The following is a 15,006-nucleotide window of genomic DNA, read 5'->3' on the forward strand; positions in this document are numbered from 1 at the left end:
TGTTATAAGTTGGGTGGAATATATACATAAAACTTACTATTTTAATCATGTTTAAGTACACATCATCTATTTTTATTCGTTTTAGAAAAAGGAAAAGACGTGTTCCATATTGATGGGGACAGTGGCTTGTAAATGTAAAATTATAACATTCCAGGAAAAAGTAATGAAGATAGTGAAGGCTCCCAAAACTGTTTAATGAAAAGTCTTAAAGTAATTTTGTGTTACCTTGAATATTCAAAACCGTCTATTTGCCATTCTTCATAATATTATGATGTTGGGAAAAAGAAATAACTTTATAGATAAGTGACTGTGTTTTCTAACCTAAAGACAAGATTTATGGTTTGACAAAATTTTTTTTTTTTTTTTTGGTATGGCTGCAAGTGTAACAAGCAATCTAAGAGATAAAATTTGGATGCCAAATATTAGAATTCCTGGGCTATTTCCTTGGATCAATAGGATAATAAAACAGAATATTTTGAAATAGATCTGTCCTGGAAAATGTACAGTAATACAGTATTTTTATTAAATTGTCACACACTGTTGGTGATAGTATAAATTGGCATCTTCTGATGGAATACACTATAGCAACAGGTATCAGCCATTCATTCACCAATTATTTACTGAGTTGCATACTGTGTGCTAGACCCTGTTCTAGGATCTGGATATATGAAGTGTGACAATCAAGTTCGTGAACTTGTTGCAACGATGTTGCTAACCTTTTTTGATATCAGAGGGATTATTCCGTATGAATGTCTACCAACTGGACAAACAGTTAACCATTTGAAAGTGCTGAAAAGGCTGTGTAAAAAAGACGACCCGAACTTTTCTCAACAATGCACCAGCTCACACAGCACTGTCTGTGAAGGAGTCTTTAGCCAGTAACCAAATAAATGTATTGGAACACCTTCCCTACTCACCTGATCTGGCCCCCAGTGACTTCTTTCTTTACCCGAAGATAAAGAAAATATTGAAAGGAAGACATTTTGATGACATTCAGGACATTAAGGGTAATATGACAGCTCTGATGGCCATTCCAGAAAAAGAGTTCCAAAACTGCTTTGAAAAGTGGACTAGGTGCTGGCATCAGTGCATAGCTTTCCAAGAGGAGTACTTCGAAGGTGACCGTAGTGATATTCAGCAATGAGGTATGTAGCCCTTTTTCTAGGATGAGTTCGCAAACTTAATTGTCTGACCTCATATAACAGTGAACATATGCTCAGACCTCACAGAATTTCGTAATGGAGCTAATTATAACCACTGACTCAGCACTTCCACTTCAAGAAATTATTCCCAAAGAAATAATCATGAATGTACAAAATGATTTAGTTATAAAGATGTTTATCATGTTGAATTTTTAAGTAAGAAGCTTAAAGAACCCTAAATGTCTAATAAATCAAGATACAGCTATATAAAACAGAGTCATTAAAATGATGTAAAAGAATATTTCAAACAAAAGAATGATGTTCACAAGCTATTAAGTTTATAAGCAGGCTACAAATGCTAAGAGGCATGAGAGAACTTTATGGGTTAGTTCTAAAATTTAATTATGATGGTGGTTGCACAAATAGATTTTTATGAAAACTCATCAAACTGTATACTTAAAATGGATGGATTTAATTGTATGTAAATTATACCTCAGTGAAGCTGTAAAAAACACAAAACAGTTTGTTCTGAATATACTTTAACTTAAAAATTATTTCTATAAATAAATTAGAAAAAAAGACTGGAAGGATATAAACCAAAGTGTTTAATGGGTTAAATTAAGGATAGGATGGGGTATTTTCTTGTCTTACCTATATCTTCCAAATGTTCTACGATAAACACATCTTTATGTTGCAATAAGAAAAAAAAACAGAAAAGTTGTTTTAAAATTAGAGTTGTTAAACCAGCTTATTCAATTATCTAGGGCTGTTACAAATGCTGTCCAGTTTCTGCGAAATGTTAACCAGAGCAAATTAGGACACCACGGTGCCTTCCCTGGCATTCAGTTCCAGAGCCCATGCTTACACAGACCATAATTTCCACTAATTGGAACTGAAAGAAAAGTAATTAACTACCCGTGTCCACCCAAAGCAATAATCCAGACTCAGAGTTTTTAACCTTTACATCCTTTGAACCCATGCCACCCACTGAACTAGAAGAGTTCTCACTACTCACCAGCAGAGGGACCCTTAGCTCCTCTGAAATGCAGTGCCGGCTGAAGTCCATATAAAGTTTGATACCTCAAAGGACTCACAGCCGTGTCTCCCAAATGTCTTCTGAAAAATTATTCTAGGTGCTTCAAAAGATGAAGAAAAATGAGTTGTACAGGTCAACCAAAGGTAATTGTATAAAAGTTAAGTTTAGGATACTTTATCAGATTTCATAAACAAGGCCCAAGTTGTTTGACATTTTAAATGACTCAATTGGAACGAATATAAGTAACTTCAAGCGAAGACAGAGTGAGCTCTTTACAAGAAAGTACACAGTGGGACTGTTGATTTGGGAACACGTACAGCTTTTGGTGTGGGGAGGAAAAAAGCCTGTAGATGAGAGAACAAGATGCCAAGAATACATATAAATCAACCATCATATCTGCAAACAGCTGGCTTTGAGAAAAGATAGAAATCCTTGTACTTGTTATTTGGAAAGGAGGTTTTGTTCAAAATGTTTCAAAAGACCATGACAATGGCGAAAGTATTCTGTCTTCAAATAAAGTACAAGTTCTTTATTTGAACTACTATCTTATCTTTTTTATTCACTTGTGTATTTTTCTTTGTGATTAGAGAGCGTTTGGGGATTGTTCCCGTTTCTTTGGTGGGAAAGGCATAGAATTTCTTTTTGCTCCCCTTAGTTTTGCCTACGGAAAGAATCTGCAATGGAGTAAATGATCACTGGTTATCACTGTGCTAAATCTCGTACTGCACTACTCAATTAATTAACCCTTTTCTTCTCTTTTTCCAAATGGTAGTCATCACTCTTCTCCTGGAAGTCTTCTTAACTAACCTTATGTTGACAGCATACTTTCTTCTAGATTCTTGTGAGAATCAGTTTGTAGTAATTATCTAAATAAAAATGTAAGGTTGAAATGTATTAATGTAACAAACTATACGTGCGTATGTGTTACAATCTTGATTGTGAGAACAAGCTCAGGTATGGATAATTCAAAAAGGTAGGTTACACATTTTTTATAGACTTGTCCTTGTTATTCCATTTGATCTGACAGAATAAACTTCGTGTTCTCGGAATTCATTTCATATCCTCCCCTCCCCCCCAGAAAAATAGTGTGAAGATATATATATATATATCTGATATATATATCTGATATATATGATATATATAATTTAAAATACATATCGTAGCATACTATGAAAAGCTGACTAGAGAAGCTAGAAAATTGCCCTATTTCCTAACCGTGCGTGCTACCTTCCTAAATTCTTCTGGCCATCAGCTCTACAGTGGAGCTGAATGAAGAACCCTTAATTCTAAAAGCGACTCAAGATTTTTCCTGGCTTACAACTTGAGGGAAACGGGGGAACCTGTTAGAGGAACCCAGCATTGAAAGACGGCTCAAGTGAAACATCTCGCACTTTCTTGCCGGCATGCACGTCCATCAGCGCCTCCTCCAGGAACAACGACCCCGGTGCGAGATTCCGCCGGCGCTCCCCTTCCCCAGAGAGCCCCTCCCCAACTCAGGGCCCGCCGCACCCGGCGGAGCTCGAGACCCTCCAGGACACTGGCAGCCGAGGGCGCGCGGCCCCGCCCCGCCTCGCCTCGCCTCTGTCTTTTCCCGCCCAGACCCCGAGCCTTCCGGAGGGGGGCGTGGCCCGCAGGAAGTTCTCGCATTACGGAAAGGTAGGCATTTCCGGCTCCGGTGTCATGGCGGGCGCCTACCATGAAGGCACGCCCGCGGTGCCCGGAGGAAAGCGGCCGCAGTTTGGAAGCCGGTTCCTGAGCGATCCGGCGCGTGTCTTCCACCACAATGCCTGGTAAACACCCTTTCCCTCCCCCAGCCCGCGGCTCGCCCTGTCCCGTTGCCCTACTCAAGGCGCTCTGCCCCCACAGGAGAGGTGCTTCGAGGCCAGCACCTCACCCTGCCCACAGCGGGAACGTGAGGCCCTTAAGCATCCCGTTTGGTTTTTCCAGGGACAATGTGGAGTGGTCAGAAGAGCAGGCCGCGGCAGCCGAGAAGAAAGTCAGGGAGAACAGTACCCAGCGGGTGTGCCAGGAGAAGCAAGGTGCGCCCAGGAGGCGAGGGGGCCTCAATGGTATCCACAGCCGGCCTAACTGCTGGACGCGCTCTCCCGGAGGCCAGAGAACCGAGGCCACCAAGAGCCTTTTTGACTGGACTGATACCAAACTCGGGGGTAGAACGGGATGGGGAGGGGATGTGCATGGATGGAAAAGGGCTACACCGTAAAATGTTGTTAGGGCATAAAGGGTGTTTTGGTTTGGGTTGACAATATTTTCTGGTTTTCAGTTATGTTAACTAGATCCCTATTAATATGGTTGGCCTATGGCAACCGCCACACATTGTCTTAGAGGATATACTTTTTACATGATAACACTTTGCCTGTGGAAATGTTGCCTTTGAAGTTGATCTTAGTGGTCAGATCCTAAATGTTGTTGGAGGAGGGGCTAATGACTGGTGAATTATGTGTCTTTTCCTTGTATAATGGCTATGAGGATTTAGGGCTTCTGCAAAGGAAAGATGGATGAAGCAGAATGGAGGTAAGTCTGGCCAAAGAAAAAGAAGCCACTTCTAGAGAGGTGGATCATTTCACTGCGAAGTATCCCTAGATACTAAAACTAGAACTAGTTGGGCTTATGTCATGTCTTAAGAGACAGTTGAAGGTGGGACTAGAAACTGGGGAGTAGTAATCTCTGAAAGAGTTTTATACAGTTAGAACATTTTAGTTACAAAATATTTACCCTACAAGTTTGATAGAGACTAGATCAAAGCAAGTTAAAATTGAAAGGGATTTTGAAAATCATGTAGTCCAATATCCTCTTTTTACAGTTAAAGAAACTTGGACCACAGGACATTAAGTGCCTTGCCCAGAGGTAAGCAGTTAGTTAGTAATAGCAGTGGCAAAACTAAAATCCAATTTCTTAGGTTTTTCTTTGTACTACACTAGTCAAGATCCTATATTGGCAAAAAACAGAAAACTGAAATCTAGGACTACCTTGATCACCTTAAACAACAGCTTTCTTTTAAACAGTTCACACTTCTTTGGTATCCCTGTCCTCTATCATCAAAACTCTTCTCATCTAAAGACATTTTTCCTCATCAGCATTTTCTATTTTCCTTTTAACCTTTCTGTTTTTAGCATCTATAAGTAGTAGAATTTATTTCTGGGCTCCACACACTATAAAGAACCACAGACAGAGGAACATATATAAAGAAGAGCTGCCTGTATCGGAACCATTGAATTTACCTGGGGAACGACTGAAGAACCTGGGACATTTAGCTTATAAAGGAGAAGATTTAGAGGGGAAAATAACTGTCCTCAAACACAAAAGAGTTGTTCTGTATGGTCCTGAGAAATGATAGAATCTTTTGACCAGGAGTGATTAGACAGATTTGTTGCTTAACATTAGAATTTTAAGAGTCATCCAAAGATGTAGGAAAAGAATTAATAGTCAGTAAGTTCTTGGCAGAAGTTGGACCCCGTGGAAGGACAGGCTGTAGAGGGAATTCAAGTGATAGGTGGTAGGACTAAATGATACCCAGCTCTGAGGCTATGGCTCTACTTGAGGATACTTTTAGTATAAAATGACATTCAATGAAGCAGTATAATTCATATTAGATACAAATAAAATATTGAGAGATGGTTCTTAAATTTTTTTTCTTAAATATTTACAGTTGATTATGAAATCAATGCCCACAAATACTGGAACGATTTCTACAAAATCCATGAAAATGGATTTTTCAAGGACAGACATTGGCTTTTTACTGAATTCCCGGAGCTGGCACCTAGCCAAAACCAAAATCACTCGGCAGATTTGCACACAGAGAACAAGAGGAGTGAAGTTCCTGGATGTAGGAGGAGTGAGGATGGACCTGATTTAATAATAGATCAGCACAAGTGTTCTTCAAACAGCCTTGGACATAAAACACAGACCCTTCCTGTGGAAGAGAATGTAACTCAGAAACTCGGTCACCTGGAAATCTGTGCTGATGAGTTTCCTGGATCCTCAGCCACCTACCGAATACTTGAGGTAACCTACCTTTATTGTCCTGGTAGTGGGGTTAGTGAAGTTGTTGTTATAATATATTGTGTACCTGGTCAGCATAGAGGGTCTGACCACAAAGTAACTTCTATCTGATGAAGCTGACTAGACTTGACCCTCATGTTGGCCTGGAATCATCTCCATTTATGAATTAATGAAATTTCTTAAATGTAGAGATAATCTGGTGGTGATGGCAAATAAGATAGATCACCTAAGGTGCTATGTGGGTATATCATATTGCGTCTGAAAGTTGCAGGTTGTGCTATACCTGCCATCTGGAAAAGAGTCCCAGGTTACAAGACAACTTCTGTTATTTCTCTTCTAATAGTTATAAAATGGAAAGGTTAGTTGGGATGGTGCCTGCTTCTCGGGTGTGGAGAATTCTTGTCTTCTGAGTTTGGACGGTATTGAAGAGGCAAGGTTAGACCTATCTAGGTGGGTACTAGAATGTAAACTCACAAATGGTGACTACGCACTCCACTGGAAGCTGATTAGCCTTAGAATTGAGTCCTATGGCATGACTGTACTAGTCCCTTAGCCTCCCCAAGCAGAACAGGACTTCTGTCTGTCTGTCTGTCTGTCTCTCTCTCTCTCTCTCTCTCTCTCTGCCTCATAGTTTTTATGAGGGTTAATTGAGATAATGTATGTAAAATGGCGAAGAATAGTACCTGGCACATAGTAAGCCCTCAGTAAATGGTATTGTTTTTATTATTACCACACTCAGCACTGTATTAGGATAGTTTAACCATAGTTCCCTTTTCATGAATCTTTCAGCTCAGTCTATTAAAAACATTTTTCTATGATATGGTGGCTTTCAGTAAGAAATTATTTCATCTATGGGATCATTTGCTAGAATTCAAAAAGTAAAAGCAACCCATGCTCTCCTCTTTTATGGCTACCTTTTTAAGAGTTCCTGAGGTCAAGGTCAGAGAAGGTCATGGGTACTATTTAGCTCTGATCACTACATCTTCCCTAATAACAATTAGGCAGGATTATCTATTGTTAATTATTTGTCTAGCTTCAGGGAATTAATTCTTTGTGTTTAATTCTGTGATTAATAGTTCATTTCTGTCTGCAGGTTGGTTGTGGTGTGGGAAACACAGTCTTTCCAATTTTGCAAACTAACAAGTAAGTGTGTTACGAAGTTTAACTATATGACAGCAAAGAGGAGAAAAGTAGGAAGTTGTTGTTTACCAAAAGTTTTACTTCAATATAACAATGGTTAATTGGAAACCGTGGATTATGGGAGATTTAGATTTCTACATTATCGATTTATGGATTGTTTTGATTTAATTTGATTTAATCCTGATTCTTAGCCTTTGAGTAAGAAGATTTGTAAGTTACCTTTGTCATCAGGGAAATTAGTGAGGTTTAAAACCTATGTTACATTGTTAATATAAGGTGTCTTTGATATTTTAACTCTGCTACACAGGAAATAGAAGAGACATAATCCAGTTGTAATGTAATTCTGTTTTTTCTGCCACTCAGTGACCCGGGACTCTTTGTTTACTGTTGTGATTTTTCTTCCGAAGCTATAGAACTTGTCCAGGTAAGTACAGTAGCTCCTATCAGTGATTTTCACTGATTAAAGGAAAGGTATCTCCTAAAAACAAAGGTCTCTATTTTCTTAATTGTACTGTGGTCTGAAAGCAGAAGATTACTGAAACAGCCTGGGGTAGAGGAAAGGGCCAAGCATGATACAGAATGTGCCACTTGCCAGCTGTAGGACTTTGGGCAGGTCTCTTGACCTCTCCAAACTTTTTTTTTTTAAAGCTTGAAATGAGATGATTTCTTTCAGTCAGGGTTCTTTGAGTTACAAGTTACAGAAACATCTAGACAAACTCAGCCAATAAAGTGGAATGTCATAGAATCCCAAGAGTGTAAAGTATAGCCAAGACAGTTAGTCAGCCCTGAAAAGGTGTCAGATACCCAAGGTGAGTTGGCTGGCTGGTGAGATGTTGCCACCCCCTCCTTCTGTCACAGCACCTCCCTCCAGTTCATGGTGTTTTACTCTCATTGTCCAGTGCTCATTTCCCTTTTCTATTTGTTTTCTCTTTTCAGGCTAGCTTTTTGTAGTAGGTTTTTCCTGGGTTTGCATGTGGCACAGACATGCTTGCTCCTCCCAGCCCCTTACAAGTCCACCTTGTTCAGGTGTTCTTAGAACTTCACCAGAATGACTGTGTCCCTATTCTAAAGTCTCCAGAAAGAATCTGGTTGACCCAGCCCAACTGATAATCTACTTGTTCTTCTTGAATTAGCTGTGGCCAGTGAGGAACAAAGTTACATTTTTGGAGAAGAGATGGCAAGGGAAGATGTGGAAATGGACGTTACCCTAAAATGTGTCTTATAATATGTTAAATTTTCCACATTTAGAGAAATAAACTTTCCTGGAGAATTCTATGATCTGTGTAATATGCTATAGTTGGATTGGGAGTTGTTTTAAATCATGCTTTTTCGATATGTTTTGTCTCTCTCCTTAGGTTTTTCTTTTCCCTCTTGGTCACTTATCTTCCTGATCATTTTCTAGTCCTCAAATCTAAGTCTCTGTATCAGACTTAGAGGAAAAGCAGAGGAATCAAACATTCCATTTTAAAAGCACCAGTTAGATTCCACAGGCTTTTCACTAGAATTGTTCCTGAGTCTTAGCCTTTGAGTAAGAATGTGTGCCTTAATGATTAGAGGTCTATCCCTCCGAGGGAAGGAACTGCAATTACACTTAAAGCAAGATTAGCTTTCCTTGAGGCTTAGTGAACATTTTCTAACCCATGTATCTCTGTCTCCCAACTGTCTGCAGACAAATTCAGCATATGATCCTTCTCGGTGTTTTGCCTTTGTTCATGATTTGTGCAATGAAGATAAGAGTTACCCACTTCCTAGCAATAGTCTTGATGTCATCATCCTCATATTTGTTCTTTCAGCAATTGTTCCAGACAAGTAAGTTTTAGATCCTTAACCAGCAGTGTAACAAAAACAAAGCTTTGGTCAGGGACCTTGATATCAGAGTTGGGCCCTCCATAAAAAGGGTGTTCTGATAGACAGGAAGAGCCACTCCATCCAAAGTGATATAAGTGTCTCAGCCATTTTCCTAAATTCGTCTTGAAGTCAAACTTTGTTTCAGCCTTTACACCTCTGCTTGTTGACTGCAGTGGTCAGTTCTCCTTATTTTTGTGGTTTAATATCCCTGCAGAATAGGGGAGCAGTCTTTAATGGATGTGTAGAGAAATTTCTCTGTTGATAATTGCATAGCACTGTTTTAGAACGGTGCGTACCACTGCTGTTAGATAATGTCTCATTATTGGCCTTTTTAAATGCTTTAAATCAAGCTTGTTAACAGCACAAAATTTACAGTGAAGCTTAACTCAGGTGTTCTCTGGTGCCTAAGTTCTGAGGAAAAAATGAAGTATAGTAGAATTCCATATAGTCAAGTTTAGGTAAGAAAAAAATTCAATTGCTATACCCTAGAAGATACTGTTAAAGCCTTGTAGGCATAGGTAACCTGTCGTCCTGGCGAAATACTATCTCAAGGAAGCAGTGTTGGTTGGAGACCCAGGAGAGCGATTGATTTTCTCTAGCCCACATTTCCTCTAGAATAGCACTGAGTCATCTGACCTGACAGAGATATCGTGAGTGTGCAATAAAGGCAGATGGAGAGTGGCCCCAAAGCCTGGCATGGTTCTAAACATTAATAACCACAGAAGCTTAAATGGTACAAACTTCTAAAAAGTTACATGGACTGAAACAAAGCATTAAAATTAAAAATTCATTATTCAGGGGTGGCCCGATGGCTCAGTTGGTTAGAGCGCGAGCTCTGAACAACAGGGTTGCCAGTTAGATTCCCACATGGGCCAGTGAGATGCTCCCCCTGCAACTAAATATTGAAAATGGCGACTGGACTTGGGGCTGAGCTGCGCCTTCCACAATTAAATTGAAGGACAATGACTTGGGGCTGATGGGTCCTGGAGAAACACACTGTTCCCCAATATTCCCCAATAAAATTTAAAAAAAAATTCATTCAGTATTTTAGTGGACTTTCAAACTTTTTTTGTAAGTTTGTAGCATTTATACTTATGAAGTTAGTAAAGATAAAACCTGCACCAACCCTCAATATGGAAAGTGTAGTAGGAAATGTGAAGCGCTCCACCCATAGTCACTCATTTGCATACTGACTGTCACCATGTAAAGTGTAAGTTCTTGAGGTTCCGTCTTTAGTTAACAAATGGAAAGTTCAAATCTGCATTCAAAGAGCTTGGGCCTCGTGCATGCAGATGAGTCAGCTAGCAGTCCCGCATCGGGGTGTTCAGGGCTCCCATCAGAGAGCCATGGGAGCATGGGGCAGGGATGGCTTCCCCAGGAGGCGATCCCAGGAGGAGGAGCAAGAGAACCAGGTGGAGAGTGTGTCTCTTCCCCTACCGTGGAGCCGGAAGGCAGAAGTAGGTTATCCTCAGGCCTCTTTATACCAAAGGCAGTGGGTCGAAGCCACAGTTGTGATCAGGCAGCAGGAAGCACATCAGAAGTTTGGGTGTGTGCTCCCGCTCTAATGGAAACAAGGGCAGAGGATCTAAGCTTTCAGGGTAAGGAAGTCCATGGGCTTTTTGGGATATGCGAAAGGGAAAAGGAACCCTGTTTTTAAACAGGCCTGAACTTCGTTCCCTGTCGCTCCACAGGATGCAGAAGGCACTCAACAGGCTGAGCAGACTTCTGAAGCCTGGAGGGATGATGCTTCTGCGAGATTATGGGCGCTATGACATGGCCCAGCTTCGGTTTAAAAAAGGTATTTTGCTACTATAATCAAAACTGGTTTTGCCATCAGAACAGACATTCAAATTAGTAGAACAGCATAGAGACTCTAGAATTACAGTTCCATGTATAAAGCCACTTGATGCATGGCAAAGGTGGCCTATTTTTGAAGACTTGTATAATCTAGATATTAAGGAGGTCTTTTTTAACCAATATGGCTGCTTTTAGATGAGATTATTTTTAAAAAAAGACATTTGATTACATAAATAATTTTAAATGTGGTATGGCAAAAGATACCATTAAAAAGTTACAAGACAGGCCGGCCTGGTGGCTCAGGCAGTTAGAGCTCCATGTTCCTAACTCCGAAGGCTGCCGGTTCGATTCCCACATGGGCCAGCGGGCTCTCAACCACAAGGTTGCCAGTTCGATTCCTCGAGTCCTGCAAGGGATGGTGGGCAGCGCCCCCTGCAACTAAGACTGAACACAGCACCTTGAGCTGAGCTGCCTGCCGGATGGCTCAGTTGGTTGGAGCGCGTCCTCTCAACCACAAGGTTGCTGGTTTGACTCCCGCAAGGGATGGTGGGCTGTGCCCCCTGCAACTAGCAATGGCAACTGGACCTAGAGCTGAGCTGTGCCCTCCACAGCTAAGACTGAAAGGACAACAACTTGACTTGGAAAAAAGGCCTGGAAGTACACACTGTTCCCCAATAAAGTACTGTTCCCCTTCCCCAATAAAATCTTAAAAAAAAAAAAAGTTACAAGACAAATATTTTTGGTGCATAGAACAGATAAAGACTTAATATCTATGTTCTTCAAGGGGCTGTTGGCAAATTGATAAAGAAAAGATCAGTGACCCACCCAAAAAACGGAAAGAATATTTTAGAGTTGATTCACAGAACATACCCAAATGGCCAAAAACAAAAGTTCAAGGAAACAAAAATTACAATGAGATACCAGTTCTTAAACCTATTACTGGCCAATTCAAAGAAAGATAATATGCTCTTTCATTACTGGTGGAAACATGAATTGTTATGGCCTTTTTTAAAAGCACCCTGTATTATCTATTCAACAGTCCTTTTGGGAATTCTTCAAGAACCAGCCCATAACATGCACGAGCAAAGTCTTAGAAACAAAGTGAATGTCTCTGGATAGGGGACTGTTGTGCCTGCCGTGTGAGATAGACCCATACCACTGGTGTGGGGGGCAGAAAGGGCATTGTATTACCAAGTGAGAAAAACTATGCAGATGAGTATTTTAAACTTGATCCACGTTTAATAGTGGCTGGGGAGAAATACACAAGTAAGTAAAGCAAGTGAGATTATATTGATATTCACAAAGTGAAGGATTACACACCAGGGTGTTAAATTGGCATAAAGTCAGGGGTTTAGCAACAGAAGGGAAGAGAGTGTCCAGGATAAAAACTGTGTGTTATTTATGAATGTGTGTAGACACATGGACAGACATGCTAAAGGACAGTCACCAAAATGATATTGGTGGCTGTCTTATTCTTATTTCCTTTTCTTAAACTTGGCTATACTGCTTGATTTTCCTTTTTCTTTTTTTTTTTTTAACAAAGAGTATGTATTAATCAGGTATTAATCAGGAAAAGGAGACAAACAACCTGTTCCAGCATCAAATAGAACTGTAGAACGGGGCTCAGAATCTAGCACTGCAGTTTGAGTATTCCCCTTGGACTGCTCTTCTCCAAAGCTCCAATCCTTTAATAGGAGAGAAATTGCAGATTTCCTGCCAAGTACCAAGTATAACCAAGAAAGAATTCTGTTCTCTGTCCAAAAAGTTGATATGTGACGTACATTTGATTGACATTTGATATGTGATGAAATTCAAAGACGTGTTGTAATGTTTCCCTAATTTTTACCACATCACTCTGCAGGTCAGTGTCTGTCTGAAAATTTCTATGTGAGAGGTGATGGCACCAGAGTTTACTTCTTCACACAAGGTATAAAAACATTCATCTTTATGCTAACATTCCCAAAGTACCATATTAAGTGTTCCTCAGTGTATTTTCAGAAGCAAAGTCATCTGGCCCTCCTATCTTTTGCACCCTTTCCTGCCCTTCCCCCCCTCACAGCCAACCTGACCTGCTCGCTGTTCTCCAGGTGGGCTCAGCTTGTACGTACTGAGTCTTCCACCTTGCTCTTCTGCTGTTGCTCTTTCTCTCTGTCGCTTTGTCCAAAACGGGAGGAAACCAGGCTGTTTTGCAAGATCCAGTGCAGCTGTTTACACTGTAAGCCGGGTTGTGCCTTAGGTGCATCTGAGTTAGGGTGCACTTACCGTTCACTGGGGTCCGGGTATCACCTAGAACTGCTCTCAGCTGCTTGCCCGGCTGCAGTTTTCTCCATTCCTGGGCCCTTTGTCACATCACACACATTTTTGAGCCTTTGGCTAAAGTAATGGAACCTCTCCTCTTAGGGAAAAAAAAAAAAGGCTTTGACATATGCAGAAGGTGCCAAAAAAATGTATACGTATTAAGAGAGGAAAACAGTATTAAAATTGTAATATTTAATATATACCGGTAACAAAAGAATACAAGTCATGTTTGACTTCTACAGTTACTATAGGTGCTCAAAGTGGTTACCATCAGCGTCCAGACACTTCAGATCACGGCGAACTACTGCTTGAGCAACTTTGACCAACGTATCCTCCTGTACACATTTTTTGGCACCCCCGATATACATATAGGTCTTTACATGTAATTTTAAAGTGTCCATAGAGCCCTTTGTGAAAATTCCTCCCTCTCAGCTGAGTCTTAGGGGAGCTCTCCCTCTTGCAGGCTGCCGTTCCCAGATGGTTTGGCTTCTCCTACCTAAACATGAACTTGCTGTTACAGAGCCGCTGCTGCCTCTATAACTAAACAGCCCCACTGAAGCCCCTTAAATATGTGAATAATGACAGCAATCTCTAGGAGCTCCATTTAACATAGGAAGTGGTAGACACTATGCATTTTCCTCGGGAGGAAATACATAAACATCTCTCTTCCAAACTAGATGAACTGGACACACTTTTCACTACTGCTGGACTGGAAAAGGTTCAGAACCTGGTGGATCGCCGATTGCAAGTGAACCGAGGGAAGCAGCTGACAATGTACCGAGTTTGGATTCAGTGCAAATACCGCAAGCCTCTTCCATCCAGCACTGGTTCCTGACCTGGCATTTTTAAAAGAATATCCACAAGTGGTTTCTTGTTGATGTTGGACAGCAGTTCAATGGTTCAAGTAAATTTGAGCCTTGAACCTAGGAAAAATTACTTTTCATCAAGATTCTAACATTTGTGCTTTCTATTTGTGAAGCCCTTTAATACATACTTTTCTCAAGTTTTTTCTTTGAAATCTCAAACAGTCTTGCCATTTTGTAATTTATCTCAATAACTGAAATATTCATGGGAATTAGGAAATTAGAAGACATCAAGAGTTTATTTTCATGTGAAAGTGTCATGTGATATGATAGAGTCATTTTACAGTAAGTTTTATTAAAGTATTTGGGAATTCAAACACCTGGTCCCATGGTATGTTAAGTACTTTTCTTCCTCTAAATAACCTGTGTCTAAAAAGTAAAAGGATCTTCACTTTTAGCAAAGTTGTCTTATTTTTTCATTGGGTCCTTCGATGTTTGAGACAAAAGGAATTGAGAGGACTTCATTTTAGCCACATCACTTCATTTCTGAATGTGATCGTCATCTGTATTAATGTTCTGCTTTTTTTCAGTTATCACTTGTATACATTTCTCTCTTGATGGTCCATAAGTTATATGATGTATTCTTAATTTTATCAAATAAATAATTGCAATTCTTCATTCCTACATTTTGGATTTTCAACTTAAACTTAGATATTTTCATAATACTTTCAGAATTTTAGTTACATATGTGAAAAGACATGAGCAGTTTTTTTTAATTCCAAACTTACAGAAAAGTATATTACCAGAATAGTCAGGTTTTTTTTTTCCAATCATTTTTGAGAGTAAATTGCAAGGTGATGTTCCAACACTCCTACATATTTTAATGTATAATTTATGGTATAGGATGTTCTTCTATATCATC

At 40.0% G+C, this 15,006-nt stretch overlaps 1 protein-coding gene across 1 annotated transcript; it reads left to right on the plus strand.

The window, feature by feature from the left end:
- The first annotated feature begins 3,847 nt into the window (after positions 1-3,847).
- METTL2A (methyltransferase 2A, methylcytidine) lies at positions 3,848-14,701 on the plus strand. The gene is made up of 9 exons (XM_033091748.1): positions 3,848-3,968; positions 4,126-4,217; positions 5,846-6,201; positions 7,292-7,341; positions 7,702-7,762; positions 9,008-9,147; positions 10,878-10,984; positions 12,845-12,910; positions 13,959-14,701. Exons 1-9 carry the CDS (start codon positions 3,859-3,861, stop codon positions 14,114-14,116), a joined length of 1,140 nt encoding a protein of 379 aa, XP_032947639.1. The 5' UTR covers positions 3,848-3,858; the 3' UTR covers positions 14,117-14,701.
- Positions 14,702-15,006: the final 305 nt, after the last annotated feature.

This window comes from Rhinolophus ferrumequinum, chromosome 21 (assembly GCF_004115265.2).
Source record: "Rhinolophus ferrumequinum isolate MPI-CBG mRhiFer1 chromosome 21, mRhiFer1_v1.p, whole genome shotgun sequence".
Lineage (NCBI taxonomy): Eukaryota > Metazoa > Chordata > Mammalia > Chiroptera > Rhinolophidae > Rhinolophus > Rhinolophus ferrumequinum.

Coding starts and splice junctions, on each gene's coding strand:
- METTL2A (XM_033091748.1), top strand. CDS start 3,859: ATGGCGGGCGCCTACCATGAAGGCACGCCCGCGGTGCCCGGAGGAAAG. Junction 4,218..5,845: donor GGTGTGCCAGGAGAAGCAAG/GTGCGCCCAGGA, acceptor AAATATTTACAG/TTGATTATGAAATCAATGCC. Junction 10,985..12,844: donor CCAGCTTCGGTTTAAAAAAG/GTATTTTGCTAC, acceptor ATCACTCTGCAG/GTCAGTGTCTGTCTGAAAAT.